This window comes from Aquila chrysaetos, chromosome 15 (genome assembly GCF_900496995.4).
Source record: "Aquila chrysaetos chrysaetos chromosome 15, bAquChr1.4, whole genome shotgun sequence".
NCBI lineage: Eukaryota > Metazoa > Chordata > Aves > Accipitriformes > Accipitridae > Aquila > Aquila chrysaetos.
Window position 1 is genome coordinate 30,045,878 of NC_044018.1, and position 22,161 is coordinate 30,068,038.

Genomic DNA, 22,161 nt, shown 5'->3' on the forward strand with positions numbered 1-22,161 from the left:
AACACTGGAAAAGCAAGCAGAGCTCCTTTTCAGCACCGATTTCTTCCGCGGCAGGAGCCTACGGCCCCCTTGTACAGGCAGGCATGGCATTTCCAAGGGGAAGCTGAGCAGCCTGAAGCTCACACACCGTGTCCACACACACACCCCCAGGCTGGTGGGAGGTTTTGGGAGACGACAGGACTGATCCAGGGGGAACTGAGCAGGGTGTCCTGCGCCAGCCGTGAACACGGGGCTGTCTCGACCACGATGAGATCACAGTGTCCCACACCAGCACCCAACTTTAGGCTAAATATACAGTTAAAGAGCCCGTTCTTTTGCCCCTGCAAGGAAATTCCCCCAGGGCTTTTTGTTTGTTTGTTTTCTAGCGGGAGGGCAGGGAGACTTAAGTTATTCCTGAGTTTTATAAGGCTGTGACTCTTTCTGTGGGCTCCCACAAGCTGAGGAGCTGAGCTGGGCTTGGGTCCATGCCCCAGCCCAAGCCCCCCCCCCCACGGCCATTGGGGCAGGACAGCAGCCTCGCACAAAACCAGGCTTCACCCTTAGCACTGCATGCAGCGTCCCCCTTCTCCTCTGCCTCTCCTCCCCGCACATCTCCCTCCTTCCCCATTCACAGGCATCTCCTCTGTTTCTTTTCATGCAATCAGGCGCCCAAGAGTTATTAGATCAGAAACTCTCCAAAATGAGTTTCATTGTCTTCTGGCGATCGGCAGAGGCTTAACACTTCCTTCCCAGGGCCAGCATAAGCAGCAGCCCGCTTGCCAACTCTGTTTGGCATCCATCACACCCAGCTCCAGCCCTGGCATGGCTGTGCCCGCGCCCTGAACCCCACAGAGTCCAGACGATGCAGGGAGCTGGCTGCAGGCAGCCAGGCAACATCATTTCGCCTTTGATTTCCTCTGCCCGGCTACAGAAAAGGAACCAAGACAAAACAACTTACCGGCAGTGTTTGCTATGGCCAGCGGCAGCCCTTGCAGCTGATGCACCTGGATCCCAGACGCTCCCAAGGCACTGAGGTTAATAGTCTGGAGGCCTGGCATGGAGGAGAGCTGGGCAGCGTTGACAGTGACAGTGCCGCTGGGGAGGGAGGCAATGGGGGTGAGCGTGGTGCTGGTGCTGCCCGTCTGCCCCAGTGACACTCCCTGCATGGGGGCCAAGGTGATTGTCTGGGCCTGGGGGTTTTGAACCTGAAGGTTTTGGAGCTGGATGGTCTGCCAGCTCACCTGCCCGTTGGGACCCACCGTGGGCGTTCGGATGATGATGGGCCCAGAGTTGGGGACAGCTTGGAGCTGCAGGTTCTGCAAGGCGTCTTGGGAGATGGCTTGAGTGGCAAAGGTCTGGCCAGAGAGCGGGGTGGTCTGGAGGGCTTGGATCGTTTGCCCTCCTTGGACTAGCTGCGGCTGGATCAGGATCTGCTGCTGCTGTTGTGATTGCTGGCTCTGATCCCCCTCTTTCTGCTGCCCCGGCTGCAAAGCCACCCCAGAAACTGGGCTCTGCAGTGAGTCCGAGCTCTGGACGCTGCTGACCCTCTGGGGCGTCTGCGCCTGGACGTTGGTTCCCACCGTTGCGCTGGTGGAAAAATTCATGATGCCCATGTTACTGGTGGTGGTGGTGGTGGAATAGCTGTTGGCGTTGGTAAAAAAGGCGCCAGAACTAGCATGAGACGTGGCCGTGTTGGTGGAACTGATGGCAGCGCCTGAGGTGGCCGGCTGGGAGCTGCTGTCTGGAGAGCCGGAGCTGCTCAACGTGACCGTCTGAGAGGTGGGAGCCAGGCTGGCGGCCACGCTGTTGACGGGCAGCAAGGTGATGTTGCCGTTCAGAGCCACGGGGACGTTGGCCACGTACTGGGTTTGCCCTGAGAGGGTGTTGTTGGCCAAGCCCACGCCCTGGATGGGAACGGCCTGCTGCAGCAGGTTTGGCATGGCGATGAGGTTACTCGTCCCCGCTCGGCTCGTTATGATCTGCTGGTTCGTGCCGGGGATGATCTGGAGCTGACCAGAGGCATCCTGCTGCACGTTGACTTGGGCAGGGGTGGTGGCAAACTGGAGCTGCTGCCCATCGATGGTTTGGAATTGGGGAATGACCTGGTACTGGATATTTGGGATAACTCCCGGCAGGCCTGTGAGCACCTGCTGGTTCTGCAGGCTGGAAGTGGTCGTGACCACGTACTGCCCCGCGCTCACGGGCCGGCTTTTGGAGGCATCTCCGCCATTGCTGCCATTGCTGCCCTGTTCTTTGGAGGCTGTCGGCGTGCTGGAGCCGGCAGAAATTATTTGCCAGCCGTTGGCGGACTGGGCTATCTGAGCGGCGGCGGCTGTGAGGTCCAGCTCACCGCTCCCGCCTTGCTGGCCCTGGGAGCTGTTGGAGTTCTCGTTGGGAGACTCGATCCTGCTGCAGGTGGCTGCCAGCAGAGCCAGCGGGGAAGGCTGCGATTCCTGGGAAGAAGAGGAGGAGTTAATGCAGGAGGCGGCCCAATGGGCAGGCCAAAAATAAAAAAAAGGGGGGGAAAAAAAAAAATTAAAAGAGCAAACAGGGAGGAGCATGCTTGGAAAAGATAAACACTCCTTCCTGAGAAAACACACCCACAGCCGGAAAAATACAACTGCCAGACACAGGGCTGTCAGGCCGGGACAGACTGAACCCACAGGGAAAAACCCTCCGGGCGGGAGGAAAGGGGAGGGAGGCTACATGTAAAAGGCAAGGAGAGATGTCTCCTCCACCCCAAAGTGGGTGAACCTCCCCACAGGAGAACAGAACAGCTCCAGGGAAGTACAGTCATTTCTGGGCACCCCAACCTGGAGAAAGGCCAGTCGGGGCTGTGGTGTTTACTGGGAGAAGGGGAACTGTCATGTTTTCGAGGGCACCGTGCAGAGCTGGGGGAGGAGGGGAAGCCACGGGCGCTGCGGGTCGGCGCTCCGGCAGGGCATTTGGCAGCATCGACGATCCCCCGGCGCACTCTCGCCCTTTTCCTCTCCCCGGGGAGAGGAACCGGCGTAACGCTCGGCTGGGCCAAACAAACACCTCGGCCCGGCCCTGGACTTTGCCACAGGGACTGCGAGTTCCCCAGGGCGAGCGGAGCCAGGAGGCGGCCGGCTTGGGGCTGGCTGTTCCTCCCTCCTCACACTCACCTGGCCCTCCCCACTGCCTGCACTGCTGTTACTGCTGGCATCTCCTTCGCCCTTCTCGGGCTTCACTGTCGCCATCTCCTCAGGACTCTCTTGGTCTGCGCGGGCGGGAAACGACAGCGGGAGTTAAAGACATTTCTGGGCAGGAGAGGGGGATCAGGAGCGTGAGGGCGCACAGGGATTCAAGGGCAGGGAATGCAGAAGGGCTGGGCAGAAACGGGGGCGGGGGGGACGGCACTCTGGCAAGCACTCTGGGGGGCCCATGTGCTGCTCGGGCACTGGCGCGAAGGGGCTGGGAACCGGAGGGAGCTGCCAAAGGGGAGCTGGCAGCGGGACAGGCGAGGGAGAACCCGGCCAGGCTCCAGGCCCCAGCTCCTCCCCACCCGCTCGGGACACTCCCTGGCCCCCGTCGAGGTCCTCCCCGGGCCTCCCCTTTCCCTTCCCCGCTGGCCTGGGAGCACACCTCCCGCCCTGGCCCTCCGTGGATCCACCCCGGCAGCCCTCTCCCTGCCCTGCCCACGGATTCCCCGCCGCGGATCCAGCCCACGGGGATCCCCAGGGATCCCCCAGCCGGGAGTCCCCTGTCTGTCCTCCCCGTGACCCCACAGCACAGGGGTTCCCGCTCCCCTCCCCAAATCCCTCCTCTCCCACCGCTCAGGAGCCTCCTCATTCTCCTCTAGCAACTCCCCCCCCCGCCCCGGGCCCTGAGGCTTGTGCCCCCCACTCTCCCCCACACCCCCAGCACCCTTCACCAGGGTCCACTCCAGCCCCCCCAGCATCGCTTCCATGGACTCTCCCTCTCAAAAAAAAAAAACCAAAACCCACCCCCAGCAGGTCACACCTCCCCCCCCCCCCCAGGGCCCTCGCCCCACGGCTTCCCCCCCCCCCATCCCCATCCCCACTCGCATCCGCCCCCGCAAGGCACCTTCCTCGGGGGCTGGGGGGAAGCGCCCCCCCCCCCCAGGCCTACACCCTTCCCCCACAAAAATCCTCCTCTCCGCGCCCGATCCCGCGGCATCCTCCCTCACACACCCCCCCCCGCCGCCCCCCTCCCTCCTCCTCCTCCTCCGCTCCCATCCCGTCCCGTTCCCCCGAGGCCTTCCTCCCCGCCCCCCCCCCTCCTCCTCCTCCTCCTCCTCGGCAGGTCTCCCCTCAGGAGAAGCGAAAAACGAGGCGAGAAGAGGCCCGGCCCGACCCGGCGGGGCCCGGCCCGGCGCGGGGCGGGGCCGCCTCAGGCCCCTCCGAGCGGGCGGGCGCCGCCGCCGCCGCCGTCGTTTGCGTGTGCCTGGGCGGCCGCGCGCGCCCCTCGCTCCCATCGCCGCCCCCCCCTCCTCCTCCTCTTCCTCCTCCTCCTTCATCCCTCCATCCCTCCTCCTCCTCCTCCTTCAGCCGGCGCGGCGGGCCCGTCCTTACCGCTCATGGTGGCCGGGAGGGGGGGAGGACGAGCCCAAGCGGCGTCGGGGCGGGGGGGGGGGGAGGAGGAGGAGGAGGAGGAAGGGGGGGGGCGGGCGCGCCCGGCTCGCTGACGAGGCGGCCTAACCCCGCCGGTGACCGCCAAGGGGCTGCCGAGGGAGGGAGCCGAGCGCCGCGGCTCCGGCCCCGCGGTCCGCCCCCGCCGCCGTGTCCGCCAATGGGATGCCGCCGCGGGAGGGAGAGTGACGGGTAGGGAGGCCAACGGGAAGCGAGGGCGGGACGGTGGAAGGGGGGGGAGGGGGCGGGAGGGGCGCCGCCCCCGCTGCCCCGCCCCGTGGGGGAGGGGGAGCGCCGCGGGCGGTGGCCAATGGGGGAGCGGGAGGGGGGGGGGGGCCGGCGGTGGCGGGGGCCAATCGGTGCCCGCGCGGGCTCGCAGGGAGACCCCGTATGGGAGCGGCCGCGGCGGCGTGGGCCGCGGCGTGATGGGCGCGGGCCGCCGCCAATGGGTGGGGGGAGGCGGGGGCGGAGGAGGGATTGGCAGCGGGGAGCGCCAACCGGCCGCGCGGTTCGAGCCGCGGGGGATGGCGGGCTCGCGCACTGACGGGAGCGCCGGCCAATCCTTCGCTCGGAGGCGTCGGCCGCGGCGGGGCGCCGCGCCAATGAGAACGGCGGTCCGTCTCAAACTGGCCAATAGGTGCCGCGGGGAGGCGGGGCGAGCGGCCGGGCTGCGCCCTTGGAGGGACGGCTTGGCGGCGCCGGGAATGTGGCGGAAAAGGCGCCATTTTGGCGCTGGCTCCGCCCCGGCCGCCGCCGCCGCTTTGCCGGGAGCCGGTCGCCCCACAGCCCCGGCGGCGTTCCCGCCGGCTCGGTAACTCGGGCCGTGTCGCGACAGTGCCGCTTTTCGCCCCCTGCCCCCCTCCTCCGTCACCTTTTCCTGTCACGAGCCACCTCAGCCCTGTCGCGACAGCCGCCATCGGGTGTGCGACTTGTCCTCACAGGCCCGCGGCAGGGGCCTCGTCGCTGTGTAAACATCCCCAGGGCCCTGTCACCACAGCGGGCCCTGGAGTCCCTGTCACGACATGCCCCACGTCCTGTCATGGCACCCAGCCCTGTCATGACAGGGACTGTCACCATGGGACGCCCGGGCCTCGCCCCTCCGTGCCTGCGGTCAACCCTGCTCTGGGCGGGTTTTTTGGGGGGGGAGTTCACAGCAAAAAGCCCCTGGTTTACAAAAACCGAGGTTTTTGAAGGCAAACGAGGTGTGAGGGTCCCCGGGGACGGGAGATGGGCACAGCCGGTGTCAAGATGAGGCGGGGAGGGGGGGATGACCCATGAGAGGTGACGTTTAATTTCTTAATTTCTTTTATTTTTTTTCTTTCTTTTGCTTTCCAGCATCAAAGCCGCCCGCCCCGCACGGCGCCGTGTCTCGTATGTGTGTCCCCCCCGATGCCGCTTTCCCACCCGCTGCCCGTCCGCACCGGCCACTGCCCTTTGATGTCCCCCAGTAACGGGCTGGGGGGGGGGTGTGTCACGGTGTGGGGAGCCCCCCCCCCCCAGCACCCCCCCACACACCCCACTGTTGATTTTGGAGGCACTGCCGAGGCTAGCGAGCCCCTCGCCCGGCACCCTGCCGGCCGCCCGGATGCCGTCTTCCCCGTGACCTTTTTATTTTTCCACTTTTTTTGGCTTAATTCCCTTCATTCCCGCAGCTGGAAAATTGCCGTCGCTCACCGCGACCTCACCCCGCTTCCAGCGGAACCGTTTTATTTCGCTTTCTCGCCGCGGCACCGGCCCTGCCGGCCGCCTGCAAACCCCCAGTGTCATTAAAACAATGCCGGATGAAGAGCAGAGACCCCCCGCCCTGGGGAGGAGAAATAAAACCAAACCCCCCCGCCCCCGGCCGCTGCAGCTGGTGGGTTTTGGGGACAGCCCCTCATCCTGCCTCCGGCACTGCACGCAGCCTGTCCCCCAAAACCCTGGCAGTGGGGAGGGGGCAACCGTCCTGCCCGCTGTCCCCTTGCTGTCGAGCGAAGCGGTGGCTTTGTGTGTGTTCCCCCCCAAACCCCGTGCCGGCGGGGAGGCGGCCGCCGCTTCACCCCAGACCCCGCTGCGGCCTTGAAGTCGCCTCCGCCGCAGCCGTCAGGGGGCCAAGGCGGGGGGTCCCCATCCCTGTGCCCCCCCCCTGCGCCGAGCGAACGCGGCGATTCCTTTGATCCGGGCCCGCGTCCCGCCGGCTGCGGCATCAGCAGCCGCGGATGGGACCGGTCCCCCGCCGTGCCTCAGTTTCCCCTCCTGACCCGCAGCGGTGTCACACGGGGACACAGAGCGTGCGTCCACCCAGCCCCGTGCCTCAGTTTCCCCTCTGGGATTGCCAGCGGTGCCATGCCACCGGGGAAGGGGACAAACTCGTGGTTTCTTGGTTAGTTTGTCCCCATCGTGGCGTCCCCCGGGGTCAGTGACGCTGCCAGGGTTGCGCTTCGCAGCCCCCTGCCCCAAAAGAGCCGGGCCTGGCGGTGGGCAGGACACAAGGTGGGTGGGGGGACGTGGGGACTGTCCCCATCCTGTCACCCGGGGCTGAGTCCTGGCCAACTCGTCACGTCACCGCGGCACGGGGCGAAGGCCAGATCTGCCTGCGCCTCTCCGGGGCGAAGGCTGCCTCCTCCTCCTCCTTCTTCTGCCCCCCCCCCGCCTGGCAAGCCCCCATCCTGCCCCACTGCAGGGGGGACGATGGGGGACAAGGCTCCCCGTGGGCCTGGGGGAGGTGGTGGGGGGCACGGGGGGGCTGGAGAGAGCCACCGCAGAGCCCCCACCCCACTAGACGCACCCCCCCCTCCCTGTTAGGGCCCCCCCTATTAGCACCCCTCACCCCCCCCCCCAGCACCCCATTACTCCCATCAGGATCTTCATCCCATTAACCCCCCACCAGTAGCCCCCCCACCCATTAAGCCCCACCCAATTACCCCCACTGGGACCCTCTCCAGTAGCCCCCCCCCTTCATTAGGACCCCCACCCTATTAGTACCCCATTGCCCCCCCCACCCCATTATCCCCCATTGGGATACCCCATCCAATAACCCCCCACCCCAACTGGACCCCCCCCCAATCACCCCCCACCCCAGTAACACCCCATTGCCCCCCACTCCCACTACCCCCACTGGGACCCCCTCTCCAGTAGCCCCCCCTCCCCAGTAGCACACCATTAACCCCGCTGCCGCCCCATCCCAGTAGCACCCCGCTGCCTCCCATTAGCCCCCCACCCCTTAGCACCCCAGCCCCCCCAATCCCTCCCAGACCCCTCTAGTCCCCCCCAGTCCCCTCCCAGTCCCTCCCAATCCCCTCCCAGTCCCCCCCCAATCCCCCGCAGTCCCCTCCAGTCCCATCCCAGTCCATCCCAGTCCCCCCCAGTTCCTCCCAGTCCCCCCAGTCCCGGCGCCCCCCAGTGGCCGCAGCCGGTCGGTGCCGCCCCCGGGCGCGGGTCTCTGCTGCCGCCTGGCGGGGGCGCCTGGCCCGGCTGTCCCCAACCCTGTCCTTGTCCCCAACAGTGTCCTGTCCAGTCCCCAACCATGTCCTTGTCCCCAACAGTGTCCCGTCCAGTCCCCAACCCTGTCCTTGTCCCCAACAATGTCCTGTCCCCAAACCTCTCCTGTCCTGTCCCCAGCCCTGTCCTTGTCCCCAAACCTCTCCTGTCCTGTCCCCAGCCCTGTCCTTGTCCCCAACAATGTCCTGTCCTGTCCCCAACAGTGTCCCGTCCAGTCCCCAACCCTGTCCTTGTCCCCAACAATGTCCTGTCCCCAAACCTCTCCTGTCCTGTCCCCAGCCCTGTCCTTGTCCCCAAACCTCTCCTGTCCTGTCCCCAGCCCTGTCCTTGTCCCCAACAATGTCCTGTCCTGTCCCCAACAGTGTCCTGTCCTGTCCCCAACCCTGTCCGTGTCCCCAACAGTGTCCTGTCCTGTCCCCAACCCTGTCCTTGTCCCCAACAATGTCCTGTCCCCAAACCTCTCCTGTCCTGTCCCCAGCCCTGTCCTTGTCCCCAAACCTCTCCTGTCCTGTCCCCAGCCCTGTCCTTGTCCCCAACAATGTCCTGTCCTGTCCCCAACCCTGTCCTTGTCCCCAACAATGTCCTGTCCCCAAACCTCTCCTGTCCTGTCCCCAGCCCTGTCCTTGTCCCCAAACCTCTCCTGTCCTGTCCCCAGCCCTGTCCTTGTCCCCAACAATGTCCTGTCCTGTCCCCAACCCTGTCCTTGTCCCCAACAATGTCCTGTCCCCAAACCTCTCCAGTCCTGTCCTGTCCCCAACCCTGTCCTGTCCCAAACAATGTCCTGTCCCCAAACCTCTTCTGTCGAGTCCCCAACCCTGTCCTTGTCCCCAACAATGTCCCCAGCCCTGTCCTGTCCCCAACAGTGTCCTGTCCCCAACAGCGTCCTGTCCTGTCCCCAACGCTGTCCTTGTCCCCAACAATGTCCTGTCCTCAAACCTTTCCAGTCCTGTCCTGACCCCAAACATCTCCTGTCCTGTCCCCAACAATGTCCTGTCCCCAAACATCTCGTGTCCTGTCCTGTCCCCAGCCCTGTCCTGTCCCCAACAGTGTCCTGTCCTGCCCCCAACCCTGTCCTTGTCTCCAACAATGTCCCCAACCCTGCCCTGTCTCCAGCCCTGCCTTGTCCCCAACTCTGCCTTGTCCCCAACCCTCTCCTGTCCTGTCCCCAACCCTGTTCTGACCCCAACCCTCTCCTGTCACCTACTCTGTCCTGTTCAGTCTTGTCCCCAACCCTGTCCTTGTCCCCAACCCTGTCATTTCCCAACACTATCCCTGTCCCCAGCCCTGTTCTGTTCCTGTCCCTGTCCCCAACCTTGTTAACGCCCTGTCTTTTTCCTGTGCTTGCTCCTGTCCCCATCCCTGTCCCCAACACTACCCCTGTCCTGTCCCCCACCATGTCCATGTCACTGTCCTGTCCCAGTTCCTCTCCCCATTCCCATCCTTGGCTCTGTCCTGTCCTGAACCTTGTCAGTGTCCCTGTCTTGTCCCCATCTCTGTCCTGTCCCTGTCCCCAGACCTCTCTCTTTCCCCAACCCTGTCCTGTCCCTGTGTTAGCTCTGTCACTGTTCTCATCCCTGTCCCTGTCCTGTCCCCAACCCTGTCCCTGTCCCATTCACAACCCTGTCCCTAACCCAGTCCCCATCCCCATCCTTGTCCCTGTCCCCATCCTTCCTCCCTATCACCATCTCCATTCCCACTCCGTCCCCATGTACATACATCCCTGTCCCTGTCCCATCCCCATCCCTGTCCCCATCTCACACTGTCTGCGTTAGCGCTGGGGACGCAGGATGGGGGACTGAGGAGCCCTCAGCTCTGGCCAGGGAGGCAGACCAGTATGGGGCAAACTGGGACGGGGAATGGGGGCACTGGGACCAGCCTGGGGGGAACAGGGGCACTGGGATGAGGAATGTGGGCACTGGGACCAGCCTGGGGGGAACAGGGACACTGGGGTAGATAATGGGCGTACTGAGACCAGTCTGGAAGTGAATGAGGGCACTGGGATGAGGAATGTGTGCACTGGGGTGGGTAATGGGGGCACTGGGACCAGTCTGGAAGTGAATGTGGGCACTGGGATCAGTCTGGAAGTGAATGGGGACACTGGGATGAAGAATGGGGGCACTGGGACCGGCCTGGGGGGAACAAGGGCACTGGGATAGGTAATGGGGGCACTGAGACTAGTCTGGAAGTGAATGGGGACACTGGGATGAGGAATGGGGGCACTGGGACCAGTCTGGAAGTGAACGGGGACACTGGGATGAGGAATGGGGGTGCTCAGACCAGTCGGGGGGTGGTGGTGGCAGAAGCACTGGGGTGGTTAACGCTGACACTGGGACCAGTCTGGGAGGGAATGGGGAAACTGGGGTGGGTCACGGGGGCACTGGGGTGGGTGGGTGGGGGGCAGTGGGAGCAGCCTGGGGTGCCCAGCCCCCCGGGCCCCCCCCGGGGGCGTCCCCCCGGCTCCCCCCGCAGGTCGCGGCCGCGGAGGAATCAGGGCGACGCCGGGCGACTCCCAGCAATTTTGGGTTGGGAACCGCAGAAATGCAGCCTGGAGCGAGCCAGGCCCGGCCCGACCGCGGGGACAGGGACGGGGACGGGGACCGGGACAGGGCATGGCCCGGGGGTGGGGAGCCAAGGGCACTGGGGGGGGGGTGTCCCTCGCAGCCTGGGGGGGGTCACAGGGCTTGGGGGGGACCTGGGAGAACCCAAGGCACCACGGTCCCCGGCAGTTTGGGGGGACCCAGGGCATCATGGGGGGGTCTCAGGGCCGGGGGGGTGTCCCTGGCAGCTTGGGGGGAGTCCCAGGACACCATGGGGGGGGTCCCTGGCAGGTTGGGGGGTGGTCTCAGGGCTTGGGGGGGACCCAGATTGCCATGGAGGGGGGGGGTCCTTGGCAGCCTAGGGGGGACCCACGGCACTATGGCAGCTTGGGTGGGGGGGAGCCTCTTGGCAACCTGGGGGGGTCCTTTGGCAGCTGGAGGGGGGTCAGGGCCCCCAGTGCCACCCCCGCGGCCACCGCTGCCACCGCTTTGATGCGGCTTCTGCACCGCAGCGCAATGAGAGCCACATGGCGGCAGGGGGGGGTGGGGGTGAACGGGGTGGGGGGGAGGGATGGATGGGGGGACAGATGGGGGACAGACGGACGGAGTTGTAGATTGGGGGGGCTCCTCCGTGGTACCTGGGGTCCATCCCTGTCACCCCGAGGTCTGTCCTGCCAGCCTGGGGGTCTGTCCGGCCACCCTGGGGGTCTGTCCCTGCCCCCCCCCCGGGGTCCATCCCCGTGTCCCCACGGGCCAGGCCTGTCCCCCGTGGCCACCGCAGTTATTTCCAGCCCGGCCGGGGGATAATTAGAGGGTGGGAAGGAAGCACCACGGGCGTGGGCACGGCTTGGCCCCGGGGCAACCTCTGCCCCGGCTTCCCCGGGGCCTGGGGACCCCCCCAGCCCCCCCCGGACCCCCAGGTCTCTCCAGGTCCTCCAGGTCCATCCTGGTCCCCCTTGTCTTTTTGGGTCTTCCTCTGTCCCCAAGGGTATCCCCACAGCCCCAATGTCCCCTCAGGTTCCTCCAGATCCCCTGGGTCCCCCCAGGTGCCCCTGGTGCTTGTGGGTCCTCCCATGACCCCATGGGGCCCCCCCAATCTCTCCCATGTCCCCTTAGGTACCCCATATCCCCCTGGGTCCTCCATGACCCCATAGGAACTGCCCCAATCTCCCCCATGTCCCCCTGGGTCCCCCATGACCCCATGGGACCCCCAATCTTCCCCATGTCTCCTATGACCCCATGGGTCCCCCCCAGTCTCCCCCATTGTCCCCATGGGTCCCCCCCAATCTCCTCCATGTCCTCTATGACCCCATGGGTCCCCCCAATTTCCCCCATGTCCCTCTGGGTCCCCCATGACCCCATGGGTCCCTCCAGGTCCCCCATGTTCCCCTGGGACCTCCCAGGTCCCCCCATGTCCCCCTCTGTACTCATGGACCCCCCACGTCCCCCCTAGTCCCCTCCTGTCCCCCCCCCATGCCCTATAGGTCCCCCCATGCCCTATAGGCCCCCCCCAGACCCTATGGGCCCCCCCCAAGACCCTCATCTCCCCCCCCCCACTTCCACAGCAGGGCTGAACTTGGGGGAGCGGTGGGGACACCGGGGGGCCACTCGAACACTTCGGTCCCCCACATCGGTGGGGAGGCCAAGCCAGCAGGGTGCTGGGGGGGGATGCTTAACCCCACTATGAGCCCTTGGAGAGTCCCCGCCGTCGTCCCCCCCCCGTCCCCGCGGCCGGCTGGAGCCCGCGGGCGCTGGCACGCCGTGGCCGGCGCACCCACACGCGCTGGGGCCGCCGCTATTTCGGGGCCTCCGACCGCAAGAGAAACATCCGGGGGCCGGAGAACGGCGGGGGGGTCAAGGGACAGAGGGGACGCGGTGGCCACCGCCGCCAAGCGGGGTGGGGGCGCGTGGGGCCACCCCCGGTGTCCCCCGGCTGGCGGCCTGCCATGGGGCATGGGGACATTCTGTTATGGGGGGGCTTGGGGACACTGTGCCATTGGGGACACCAGGCTGGGGGGGCTTGGGGACACTGTGCTATGGGGGGGGTACCACACTCCCAGTGCCACATTCCCAGTGCTCCCTATTCTCAGTGCCCCCAATCCCCATTTCCAGTACCCCCAGTCCCCATTCCCAGTGCTCCCTATTCTCAGTGCCCCCAGTCCCCATTCCCAGTACTCCCCATTCTCAGTACTGCCGGTCCCTATTCCCAGTACTCCCAGTCCCCACTCCCAGTGCCCCCACCCGCGCACACATGGAAGCGATTCGTGGGCTGATTTTCGCTCCCCTTTGAAGGGCCGCGGTGCCCCCAGCCCAGCTGCTGGCGCTTACCGCAGGACGCCTGGGTCCCCGCGCTCCGTGCAGGGGGGGCCATGGTTACAGCCGGGAGGGGGGGGAAGGTGTCCCCCGGCCCCTGGGAACAGGCACCGGGATGGGGACACCTCCGGCCCTGCCTGGGGACTGCAACCTCCATCCTGCTGAGACCCCCCATACTCATGCCACAGGGGCTGAGACCCTGCAAATTCATGTCACGGGGGCTAAAATCCCTCCCTATACTCCTGCCATGGGGGCGGAGATCCCTCAAACTCATGCCATGGGGGATGAGACCCCCCCCCATACTCCTGCCATGGGGGCTGAGACCCCCCCAAACTCATGTCATGGGGGATGCGACACCCCCCCATACTCCTGCCATGGGGGCTGAGATCCCCCAAACTCATATCACGGGGGCTGAAATCCCCCCCATACTCCTGCCATGGGGGCTGAGACCCCCCAAAACTCATGTCACGGGGGCTGGACTGGGCTGATAGATGTGGGTAAATGAGTCAGGGATGGGGGGAAGGAGGGAGGGATGGAGGTGGGAAGGGAAGGAGGGAGAAGGACAGGAGGGATGGAAGGATGGATGGATGGATGGAGGGATGGATGGAGGGCGGACAGCCGACGGAGGGAAGCAGAACCAGAGGAAGGGCCGTGGGGAAGGAGCCCCCCCTCCCGTCTCCCCCCGCCCCCGCGAACGAACCCAGGCGTCCGGCCGGGGTATAAATACCCGGGTAATTGCGGGGGCCCCGAGTGCGGCCGTGGGGCCCGTGGGCGGCCGGGCCCGGCGCCGCCCTGTAATCAGCCCCCGCCGCCGCCAGCCCTCGCATCCCCCCCCCCCGCTCCCATCGGCGGGCGACCGCCAAGCTTTGAAGGGTCCCGGGGGACACGGGGGGGTCCCCGCCACCCCTAAGCCGGCGGGAGGCCCAAACCCCAATTTGCACCCCCATCTAGGGGACCCAGGCGTTCGGGAGGCTCCCAACTCCCCCCCCCCCTCGCCCCGCGGTGAACCAAACCCTCGTGGTTGACGTCGGTGGGAGCCAAACCCCTGCGACCCCCCCAAAAAAGCCCACGGGGTGCCCCCACCCCGCCGGCTGAGGAAGAGGAGGGATGGAGCGGCCGTCCCAGTTTGCTCCCAGTTTGTGGGCAGTGGGAGCCCTGGCGAAGGGGGGGGACCGAAGCGGGGGGGGGGGACGGTGGTTGCGGCCTTCGGCGGGCGGCCGCGGCGCCGGCGGCTCCGGAGCGGAAAGCCCTGACTCAGGGCTGGGAAAGGGCCCCGCTGGCTCCCAAACGGCCGTGTCGGGGGAAAAAAATAGGAAAGGGGGAAAATAAAAAAGAGAAGGGGAAAACAGGAAGAAAAGGGGGGGGGGGGGAAGGGGGAGAAAAAAGAAAAGGGAGGGAAAAAAAGAGTGGTTGGAATAACTCCCCCATAGTGGGGAAACTGAGGCATGGGGGGATCCCCAGCCCCATCTCCAGGGCCACTCGTGTCCTTGTCCCCAATCATGCTCCCATGCAAGTGTCCCTTGTCCTTGTCCCCAGATCTGCCCCTCCAAGTCATTCCCTCCCTGCTTTCCCCCATCCCCATCCCCATCCCTGGCCCCCCCGGCCCCATCCGAGCTCCATCCCACCCCATCCCCATCCTTGGCTCCTGTCCCCATCCCTGCTCCCCCAGCCCCATTCCTGGTCCCTCCAGTTCCAACCCTGGTCCCCTCTCGTCCCCATCCCTGCTCCAACCACATCCCATCCCCATCCTGGGTCCTGTCTTGGCCCCATCCCTCCTTGGTCCCCACCCTGTCCCCATCCCTATCCTGTCCCTGTCCCCAGCCCTTGTCCCCCCCATCCCAGACCCTCATCTCCATCCCTGCTCCATCCCCACTGGCACCGTTTTGGGGTGGTTTCGCCCCATCTCACCCCCGCAGATCCTGGAGTGACAGGCTGACGAGCCCCTGGGTGCCCCCAGGTTTCCCCTCCTCCTTTGTCCCTTTCTTCCCTTTCCCCCGTCCTTTCCCTTTCCCATCCCTCTCTTCCCCCTTTTCCTTTTTTCCTTCCCAGCACTTTTCCCATTCATCCCCTCCTTCCCCTTCCCTTTCCCCTTCCGCCCAGCCCTTTCTCCCCCTCTCCTTCCTCTGCCTTCTCCCTTTCCTCCCCAGCCTCTTCTCCCCTCTTTTCCTTTCCCTTTTCCTTTTTCCCCTTCCTGCCAGTGCAGCCCCTCTGCGCTTCCCTCCCCCTCCCCACTCCTCTCCTTTCCCCTTCTCTCCCCCCTCCTCCTGCCCCCCGTCCCTGTCCCTGTCCCTGTCCTCCAGCCCCCGCCTCCCTCCCCCGGCCTTCAGCCTCCCTGTCTTCCTCCCTTCACAACTTTTTTCTTTACTTCCTTCTTTTCTTTTTCTTTCCTTTCCTTAAATCTTTTTTCTTTTCCTTTCTCCTTTCCTTTCTTCTCCTTATCTCTTCTTTTTTTCCTAATTTCTTTCCCTTTTTCTATTCCTTGTTCTTTTTGCTCAGACTCTTTTCCTTCTTTTTCCCTTCCTCTTTTCCTGTCCTTTCCTTTTCCCTTTCCTTTTCCCTTTTTCCCTTCCCCCTGCCCTCCCTTCCCCCGACCCCCCCCCCCCCCCGTTTCTCCCCCCCCCCCCCCCAGCGAGGGGCGGTTCGGGGCAGGGCTCCCGGCCCCGGCCCCGGTCCCGGCCCGGCCCAGCCCCGCCGCAGCGGCACAGCGGGGCGGGCGGCCGCCGCGGAGCTCCCTCCCTCCCGCACCGAGCCCCGGGACACCGGCACCCCGAGATACCGGCACCCCGGGATACCGGCACCCCGGGACACCCGCATCCCCGCGGCCGGTCCCCATCCCCGGCATCCCCGGACCCGCGGAGCCCCGGAGCGCGGTGAGGAGCCCCGGGACAGGGATCCTTCGGGATGAGGGACATCCCCCGCCTCGGGACAGGGACCCTTCGGGATATGGGACCCGCTCCACGAGGAGGGGAGACCCCCCCGGGGTACGGGACTGCCAGGACAGGGACCTTCGGGGGACGGGGGGGAGCCCCTCCGGGGCTGGGACACTCTGGGATGGGGGACCCCCCCCGCCCCGGGACAGGGACCCCGCAGGAAGGGGGACGCCCCCGGGATATGGGACCCTCTGGGGAGGGTGGCCCCCCCACCACCAGGACAGGGACCCTCCAGGACAAGGACCCCCTCCAGGATGGGGGAGACCCGCGGGATACGGGACCCTCTCAGGATGGGGGATCCCCCTGGGACAGGACACCCCCCCCCCAGGAAAGGAGACCCCCCTCGAGTCAGGAAGGGTCCCCTGGGATATGGGACCCCCCCGGGAAGGGGGACACCCCCCCCCCCATGGCACTTGGCCTGGAGAGGACCCAGGCGTCCAGCTTGGTGGCTTCAGGGATATTTTCAGTGCTGGGACTTTGTGGCTCTTTCCAGACGGGTGTCGTGTCCCGTCCCCGTCCCCCCCAGCCCCACCCTGTCACCACTGCCACCCCCACACGGGCCACCAAGACCCAGCCCAGGGACCCGCCGGGGTCCCGCAGCACTGGGGGACCCCGGGGCGCTGGCAGCGAGCGGATGGGACCACTGTGCCCCAGGACCTGGCGCTGGGGACAGGTTTGTCCCCAGGGCCATTGCCCCCCCCCGCCCCGACCTGGGGATGGGGACACATCTGTCCCCAGGGCCACGGCACCCCCTGACCCACTGATGGGAACATGTCCGTTCCCGGGAGTCTGGCACCCCTTGGGGGGGGGACACATCTGTCCCCAAAGCCATGGTGATGGGGCCACGTCTGTCCCTGGCACAGGGCCACCCTGGGACGGGCAGGTCCCTGGGAGGACACTGGGCTGGCACCAGAGGCCACTGTGGTCCCTGGGAGCCGTGGGGACCAGGAGATGGGGACCTGGCGTCCCCCATCCCCGTACAGGGCCTGATCCCCCCCCCCCGCCACTGTCCCTGTGCCCACAGGGGACACATTGGTGTCCCCCACCCCAGCAGGACCCACACCCTGCCATCCCCAGGGAGGGGACGGGGACATGGGGACGGTGCCAAGTGCCACCTTCACCCCAAACTGTCCCCCCACTGCTCCACCGTGTGAGCAGGGGGAGCCAGGGCCCCCGGTGATGGGGTGTCCCGGACATCTGGGGTCACGGGACAGGGAGAGGGGGGGCCTGGGGCTGAGCGAGGACGGGCGCTGGCAGGGTGGCCTGGGGGGGGGGTCACGGGCACGGTGGCAGGGGAAACTGAGGCAGGGGCTAGGGGGGCACCCACTGGGATCGGGGCTGGGAGCAGCAGCACATCAGGGATGGGGACCAGGGACGGGGTTTGGGGAACAGGGACTGGGGACAGGGACGGGGTTTGGCGAACAGGGACTGGGGACAGGGATGGGGTTTGGCGAACAGGGACTGGGGACAGGGATGGGGTTTGGGGAACAGGGACTGGGGACAGGAAAAAAGGGCTGGGGTCTGGGGACAGGGCTGGGGTTTGGGGGACAAGGGACTGGGGACTTGGGGGATCAGGGACTGGGATTTGGGAACCAGGGACTGGAGATCAAGGACAAGGGACTGGGAATTGTGGACCAGGGACCCCCAGAGCAGGGGCTGGACCCATCCCACCCCGGGTAGCTGCTCCAGAGCGGGGGGGGGGGGGGGGGGGGGGGGGGGGAATGCAGGAAGGGTCGGTGTCCCTGACACAGCAGAGGCCACGCAGAGCCACGAAGCCACCAGCTGTCGCCCCCCCCCCAGCAGCCCTGCAGCAGCCACTCATGCACCGAGCTCATGCCGTTCTCAGCCCGCAGCTCCTGGCTTCCCGGGGCGCCTGCCCTGCTCCTAATTTCCCGGCGCAAGCGGAGCTGATTTATGGGAGGTTTACACTATTTTAAGCGTGCCTCCGTTAGACGCTCGCCCTGGTTTTAATTACCTCGGCTCTCGCGGCAGGGCAGCGTTCCCGGGGCACAGGCCTGGCCCTTGTTATCCTTGGAAAACCGGGAGCGCGCTGTGGCCGCGGCCGGGGCCGGCTTAAAAATAGGCGCAATAACCACGGCAAAAGGCGGGGGACACCCCCCCCCCAAAAAAAAAAAAAGCTGGAAAAGCCACAAAGTGGGTGAAGGGGAGGGATAAATTTAAAAAAATTAAAATAAAGGGAAAAACTAGGGGTGATGGGGGGGGGACCAGCTCATGACGCCCAGTCTCAGCCCGCGGCAGCTGAAAGCCATGAAGGGCATAAAAGCAGAGGAAGTCGCCCGGGGAGGGGGGAGGCCACAGTATAATTTGATTAAAAGGCCATAAAGGCAGAAGGAGTCGAGATTGGGAGCAGGGGGAGGCTGGGGGGCGGTGGTGAGGGGGGCCCCCCACCACCGCCGGCAGAACCCTGCTATTAGCCCTTGGAGAAGCCCCTGCGAGGATCCCTCTGCTCTTGGGGTGGAGATGGGGTGTTCTCAGCTCTGGGAGGTGGGGGGAAACTGAGGCACGAGGGATTGGGGAGCACCGGGGGGGTGGTGAGGTGAGGAGGGAGGTGCGGGGTGTCACGGCGGGGCTGGGTGTAGCCGGGGTGCGGGTGCTGCCTGCGGCTGGGTGCCCCACGATGCTGGGTACCCCACGGGGCTGAGTGCCCCACTGCACTGGGTGCCCATCACGCCGGGTGCCCCATGGTCCTCGATACCCCAATACAGGGTGCCCCATAGTGCTGGTGCCCCATTGCACCAGTTACCCCATCGCACTGGGTGCCCCCCAGCACTAGTTACCCCATTGCACCAGGCACCTTACGGCACCGGGTGCTGCACCCCAGCACTAGTTACCCCATCGCACTGGGTGCCCATCGCCCCGGGTGCCCCATGGTCCTCGATACCCCAATACAGGGTGCCCCATAGTGCTGGGTGCCCCATCGCACCAGTTACCCCATCGCACTGGGTGCCCATCGCCCCGGGTGCCCCATGGTCCTCGATACCCCAATACAGGGTGCCCCATAGTGCTGGGTGCCCCATCACACCAGGTACCCCATCGCACTGGGTGCCCATCGCCCCGGGTGCCCCATGGTCCTCGATACCCCAATACAAGGTGCCCCATAGTGCTGGGTGCCCCATCGCACCAGTTACCCCATTGCACCGGGTGCCCCCCAGCACTAGTTACCCCATTGCACTGGGTGCCCCCGCCTCCTTTCTCTCCTTCCCCCCAGCACCCTAACACCCATCTCCCTCTTCCCACAGGCCACCAGGCACCATGGCCCCGTGCCCCCGCTGACGCCGACCCCACCACCTCGGGGTGCTCCCACCCATCGTCCCCCCGCCACCGCCGCCGCCATGGGTGACTCCTACACGGCCGCCTTCCCCAGCGCCCCGGGGCTGCTCTCGCCCTCGGCCAGCCCCCAGGCATCGCCCGGTCCCTACGGCCCCGACTACGGCCCCTTCGGCCACCCCTTCCCGGCACCCACCGGCGCCCAGGAGGTGCTGGGTGCCCCCGTGGTGGTGACGGCCAAGGGACACCCGCCGGGCGACTGCCTGCCGGGCGTCTACCCCTCGCTGGAGATGCCGCATCCCTACGGCTCCTGGTACAAGGGCGGCATCGGCGGGGGGCTGCCGGGGGGCTCGGGGCCGGCAGCACCCTCCTGGTGGGACGTGCACCCTAACGGGGGCTGGCTGGGGGGGCCGGCAGGCGCCGAGGGGCTGCAGGGCTCGCTGCAGGGCCAGCCCACCCTCAGCCCCCCGCTTCCCACTTACGGCTCCGATTTTGGGGCTCTCAACCCTCCGCCCTACACCAGTAACCCCGCCGCGCCCCCCACCCCTAAAACCAACCCGGGCGAAACCCCTAAGGGACCACGCGGCGGTTCGTTAGGGGGTCGTCCGGCCTGCGATTGTCCTAATTGCCAAGAGTTGGAGCGTTTGGGGGGTCCGGGAGGATCCCGACGAAAGCCGGTTCATAGCTGCCACATTCCGGGATGCGGGAAGGTGTACGGCAAAGCGTCCCACCTGAAGGCCCACCTGCGCTGGCACACGGGCGAGCGTCCCTTCGTCTGCAACTGGCTTTTCTGCGGCAAACGGTTCACCCGTTCCGACGAGCTGGAACGGCACGTCCGTACCCACACGCGGGAGAAAAAATTCACGTGTCTCCTTTGCAGCAAGCGTTTTACCCGTAGCGATCATCTCAGCAAGCATCAGAAGACCCACGCTGAAGCCGGACCCCCCAAACCCCCCCCCGGCACCGGTGGGGAGCAGCCCCCCGCTTCTCCTCGGCAGCCTCCGGCTTCTCCCGGTAAAGATGCCGGTAGTCCCGAGGCTGGCAGTTTGTTGGAGATTTGAGCCTTCGTCCTCCATCCTCATCCTCCTCTGCGCCGCTGGGGATATTTATTACGGGGTGCTGCCCCCCCCCCAACCCCCGCATCACCCCCCACCCCGGGGCTAGTGGCAGCTCCTCGTTAGCAATTATAATTTATGTCTTAAATTATGGGCGGGGGGTCTCCGAGCACTCTAAGGCTCACTGGGGGGGGTGTCAAGGTGAGACCCCCCCCCCCCTTTCTCCTCCCCCCCCAACTTCTTGCCCTCAAAACCTCACCGGCCGCCTCGCGCCCCCGCACAGAGCTCAGGGACAGGGTTCGCCCCTTCTCCTCCGCCTCCGGCCTCGTTAGCACGCCAAGTTCGTTAGGCACTAATGTAACGGACCCCCCTCTCCTTTTTCCTGGCTGCCCCCCCCCCCCCCCCCCCCCCCCCAAAGCAATAAAGGGATTGCTAAGGCGTGAAAGCAGAGCCGTGCCCCGTTCTCCTGCGCCAGCAGGGCTGAGGCCAGGCAGCTTCATCACAGGGATGGGCTCTGCCTTCCTCCCACGCTCCTCCTCTGCTGCTGCTCAGTGCTCAAAGGGAAACTGAGGCACGGAGGGGACGTGGCTCCACTCGCGTTCACTCTGTCCCCCCCTCTCTAGGGGTGGTGGGAGCTGAGCAGGGTTGGGGACAATCCAGCTCTGTCCCCTTGTCCCCCATCCCTTACAGCCCCACGCCGCTGGCTCCTCACAGCCCCATACCCCTGTGGTCCCCCGTCCCTCTGTCCCCAGGACCCTGTTGCCCCATGTCCCTTTGTCCCCATAGCCCCGAGACCTCAGGTCCCCATGGTCCCATGTCCCTTTTTCCTGTCTCTCCCCATTCCCAGGACCCCATGGTCCCACGTCCCCATAGCCGTGTCCCCAGGACCCCATTGTCCCATGTCCCTGTGTCCCCGTGATACCACATCCTGGTGTCCCCATGTCCCTACATCCCCGCGGCCCCGTGGTCCCCATATCCCTCTGCCCCCCGTGTCCCCATAGCCCCATGTCCCCATAGCCCAATGTCCCCATAGCCCAATGTCCCTGTGTCCCCATGTCCCCAGGCTCGGGGATCGCCCCAAGCCGCTTTCGGGCACCCGACGGGACTCTTCCATCCCCACGTGGCAGCGGCGATCACGCCAGCCTCACCCCGCACACGCGTGTGCCCCGGCCTTGCATGCCCACCCTGGCCAGCCACACGCATGCGTGTCCCCCCCCAGGACATCCATGCACAGGAACACGCGTGTGCACAGGAACAGCCAAGCCTTGCCTCGTGCCTCAGTTTCCCCACGGCAGCATCGCGGCCAGGGGCCACGTGGCAGCACATGGGCACGCGGCGGGGCCACGTGTTACCGAGGACACCCCAATTTTAGGCACCACAGGCTGGTGGGGACCCCACCCCTCCTTGCCCCCCCCCCTCCCGCCCCACCACTGCCCTGGGCTCCTGCCAGCCCTTTGATGCGCCCAGCCCCGGTTTGGGGCTTTTCTGAAAAAAAAAAAAACCACCAAAAAGCCACGGAAAAAGGCAAAGTGAGGCGGAAACGGGCTTCTGCGCCAGCACAAAGTTGGGGGGGGGGGGGAAGAAGGCGGCTGCTGGCACCCACCACCCCATGGGGGGACGGGGATGGCAGTGGGTCCCCGTGCCAGCGTGGCGGGGCCCCGGGTGCCACCCCCCGGCCACGTGTGCCAGCCCCGGGCTGAGTCACGGTGGCCACGGCTCCGCAGAGCTGGCCAGGACCCAGGTGTCCCCAGGGAGGGGGGGGGGGGGGGAACCACACTGCTCCCCCCCCCTCCCCGTCCCCCCATGCAGGGAGGGGAAACTGAGGCACAGAGGTATTCCCCGTGCCAACAGGGTGGCTGAAGCCCAGTGCCGCGACGCGGAGGGTGACAGAGCGGACCCCAGGATGGCTCCCGGGGGAATTTGGGATGGCGGGTGCCAGGTCTCCCCATAGCCCCCCAACTCTTCT

The 22,161-nt window shown here is 66.1% G+C and overlaps 2 protein-coding genes across 4 annotated transcripts in view; one reads left to right on the top strand and one right to left on the bottom strand.

Annotated features, from left to right (window-relative positions):
• Positions 1–4,627, bottom strand: part of SP1 (Sp1 transcription factor) — a 19,140-nt gene extending 14,513 nt beyond the window's left edge. The window contains exons 1-3 of the mRNA XM_030036906.1: positions 4,536–4,627; positions 3,126–3,220; positions 938–2,432 (exon numbers count right to left, since the gene is read on the bottom strand). Coding sequence (XP_029892766.1) covers positions 938–2,432; positions 3,126–3,220; positions 4,536–4,542 — 1,597 coding nt within the window. The 5' untranslated portion in view covers positions 4,543–4,627. The remainder of the gene's footprint in view (positions 1–937; positions 2,433–3,125; positions 3,221–4,535) is intronic.
• Positions 4,603–20,806, top strand: SP7 (Sp7 transcription factor). 3 transcript variants are annotated; one of them, XM_030036946.2, is made up of 3 exons: positions 4,603–4,784; positions 5,928–5,963; positions 19,113–20,806. In XM_030036946.2, exon 3 carries the CDS (start codon positions 19,206–19,208, stop codon positions 20,199–20,201), a length of 996 nt encoding a protein of 331 aa, XP_029892806.1. In that variant the 5' UTR covers positions 4,603–4,784; positions 5,928–5,963; positions 19,113–19,205; the 3' UTR covers positions 20,202–20,806. The 3 variants fall into 3 exon arrangements, with proteins under 3 accessions (XP_029892806.1, XP_029892807.1, XP_029892805.1); XM_030036947.2 differs by lacking the exon at positions 5,928–5,963; XM_030036945.2 differs by lacking the exons at positions 4,603–4,784; positions 5,928–5,963 and adding an exon at positions 15,567–15,792.
• Positions 20,807–22,161: the final 1,355 nt, after the last annotated feature.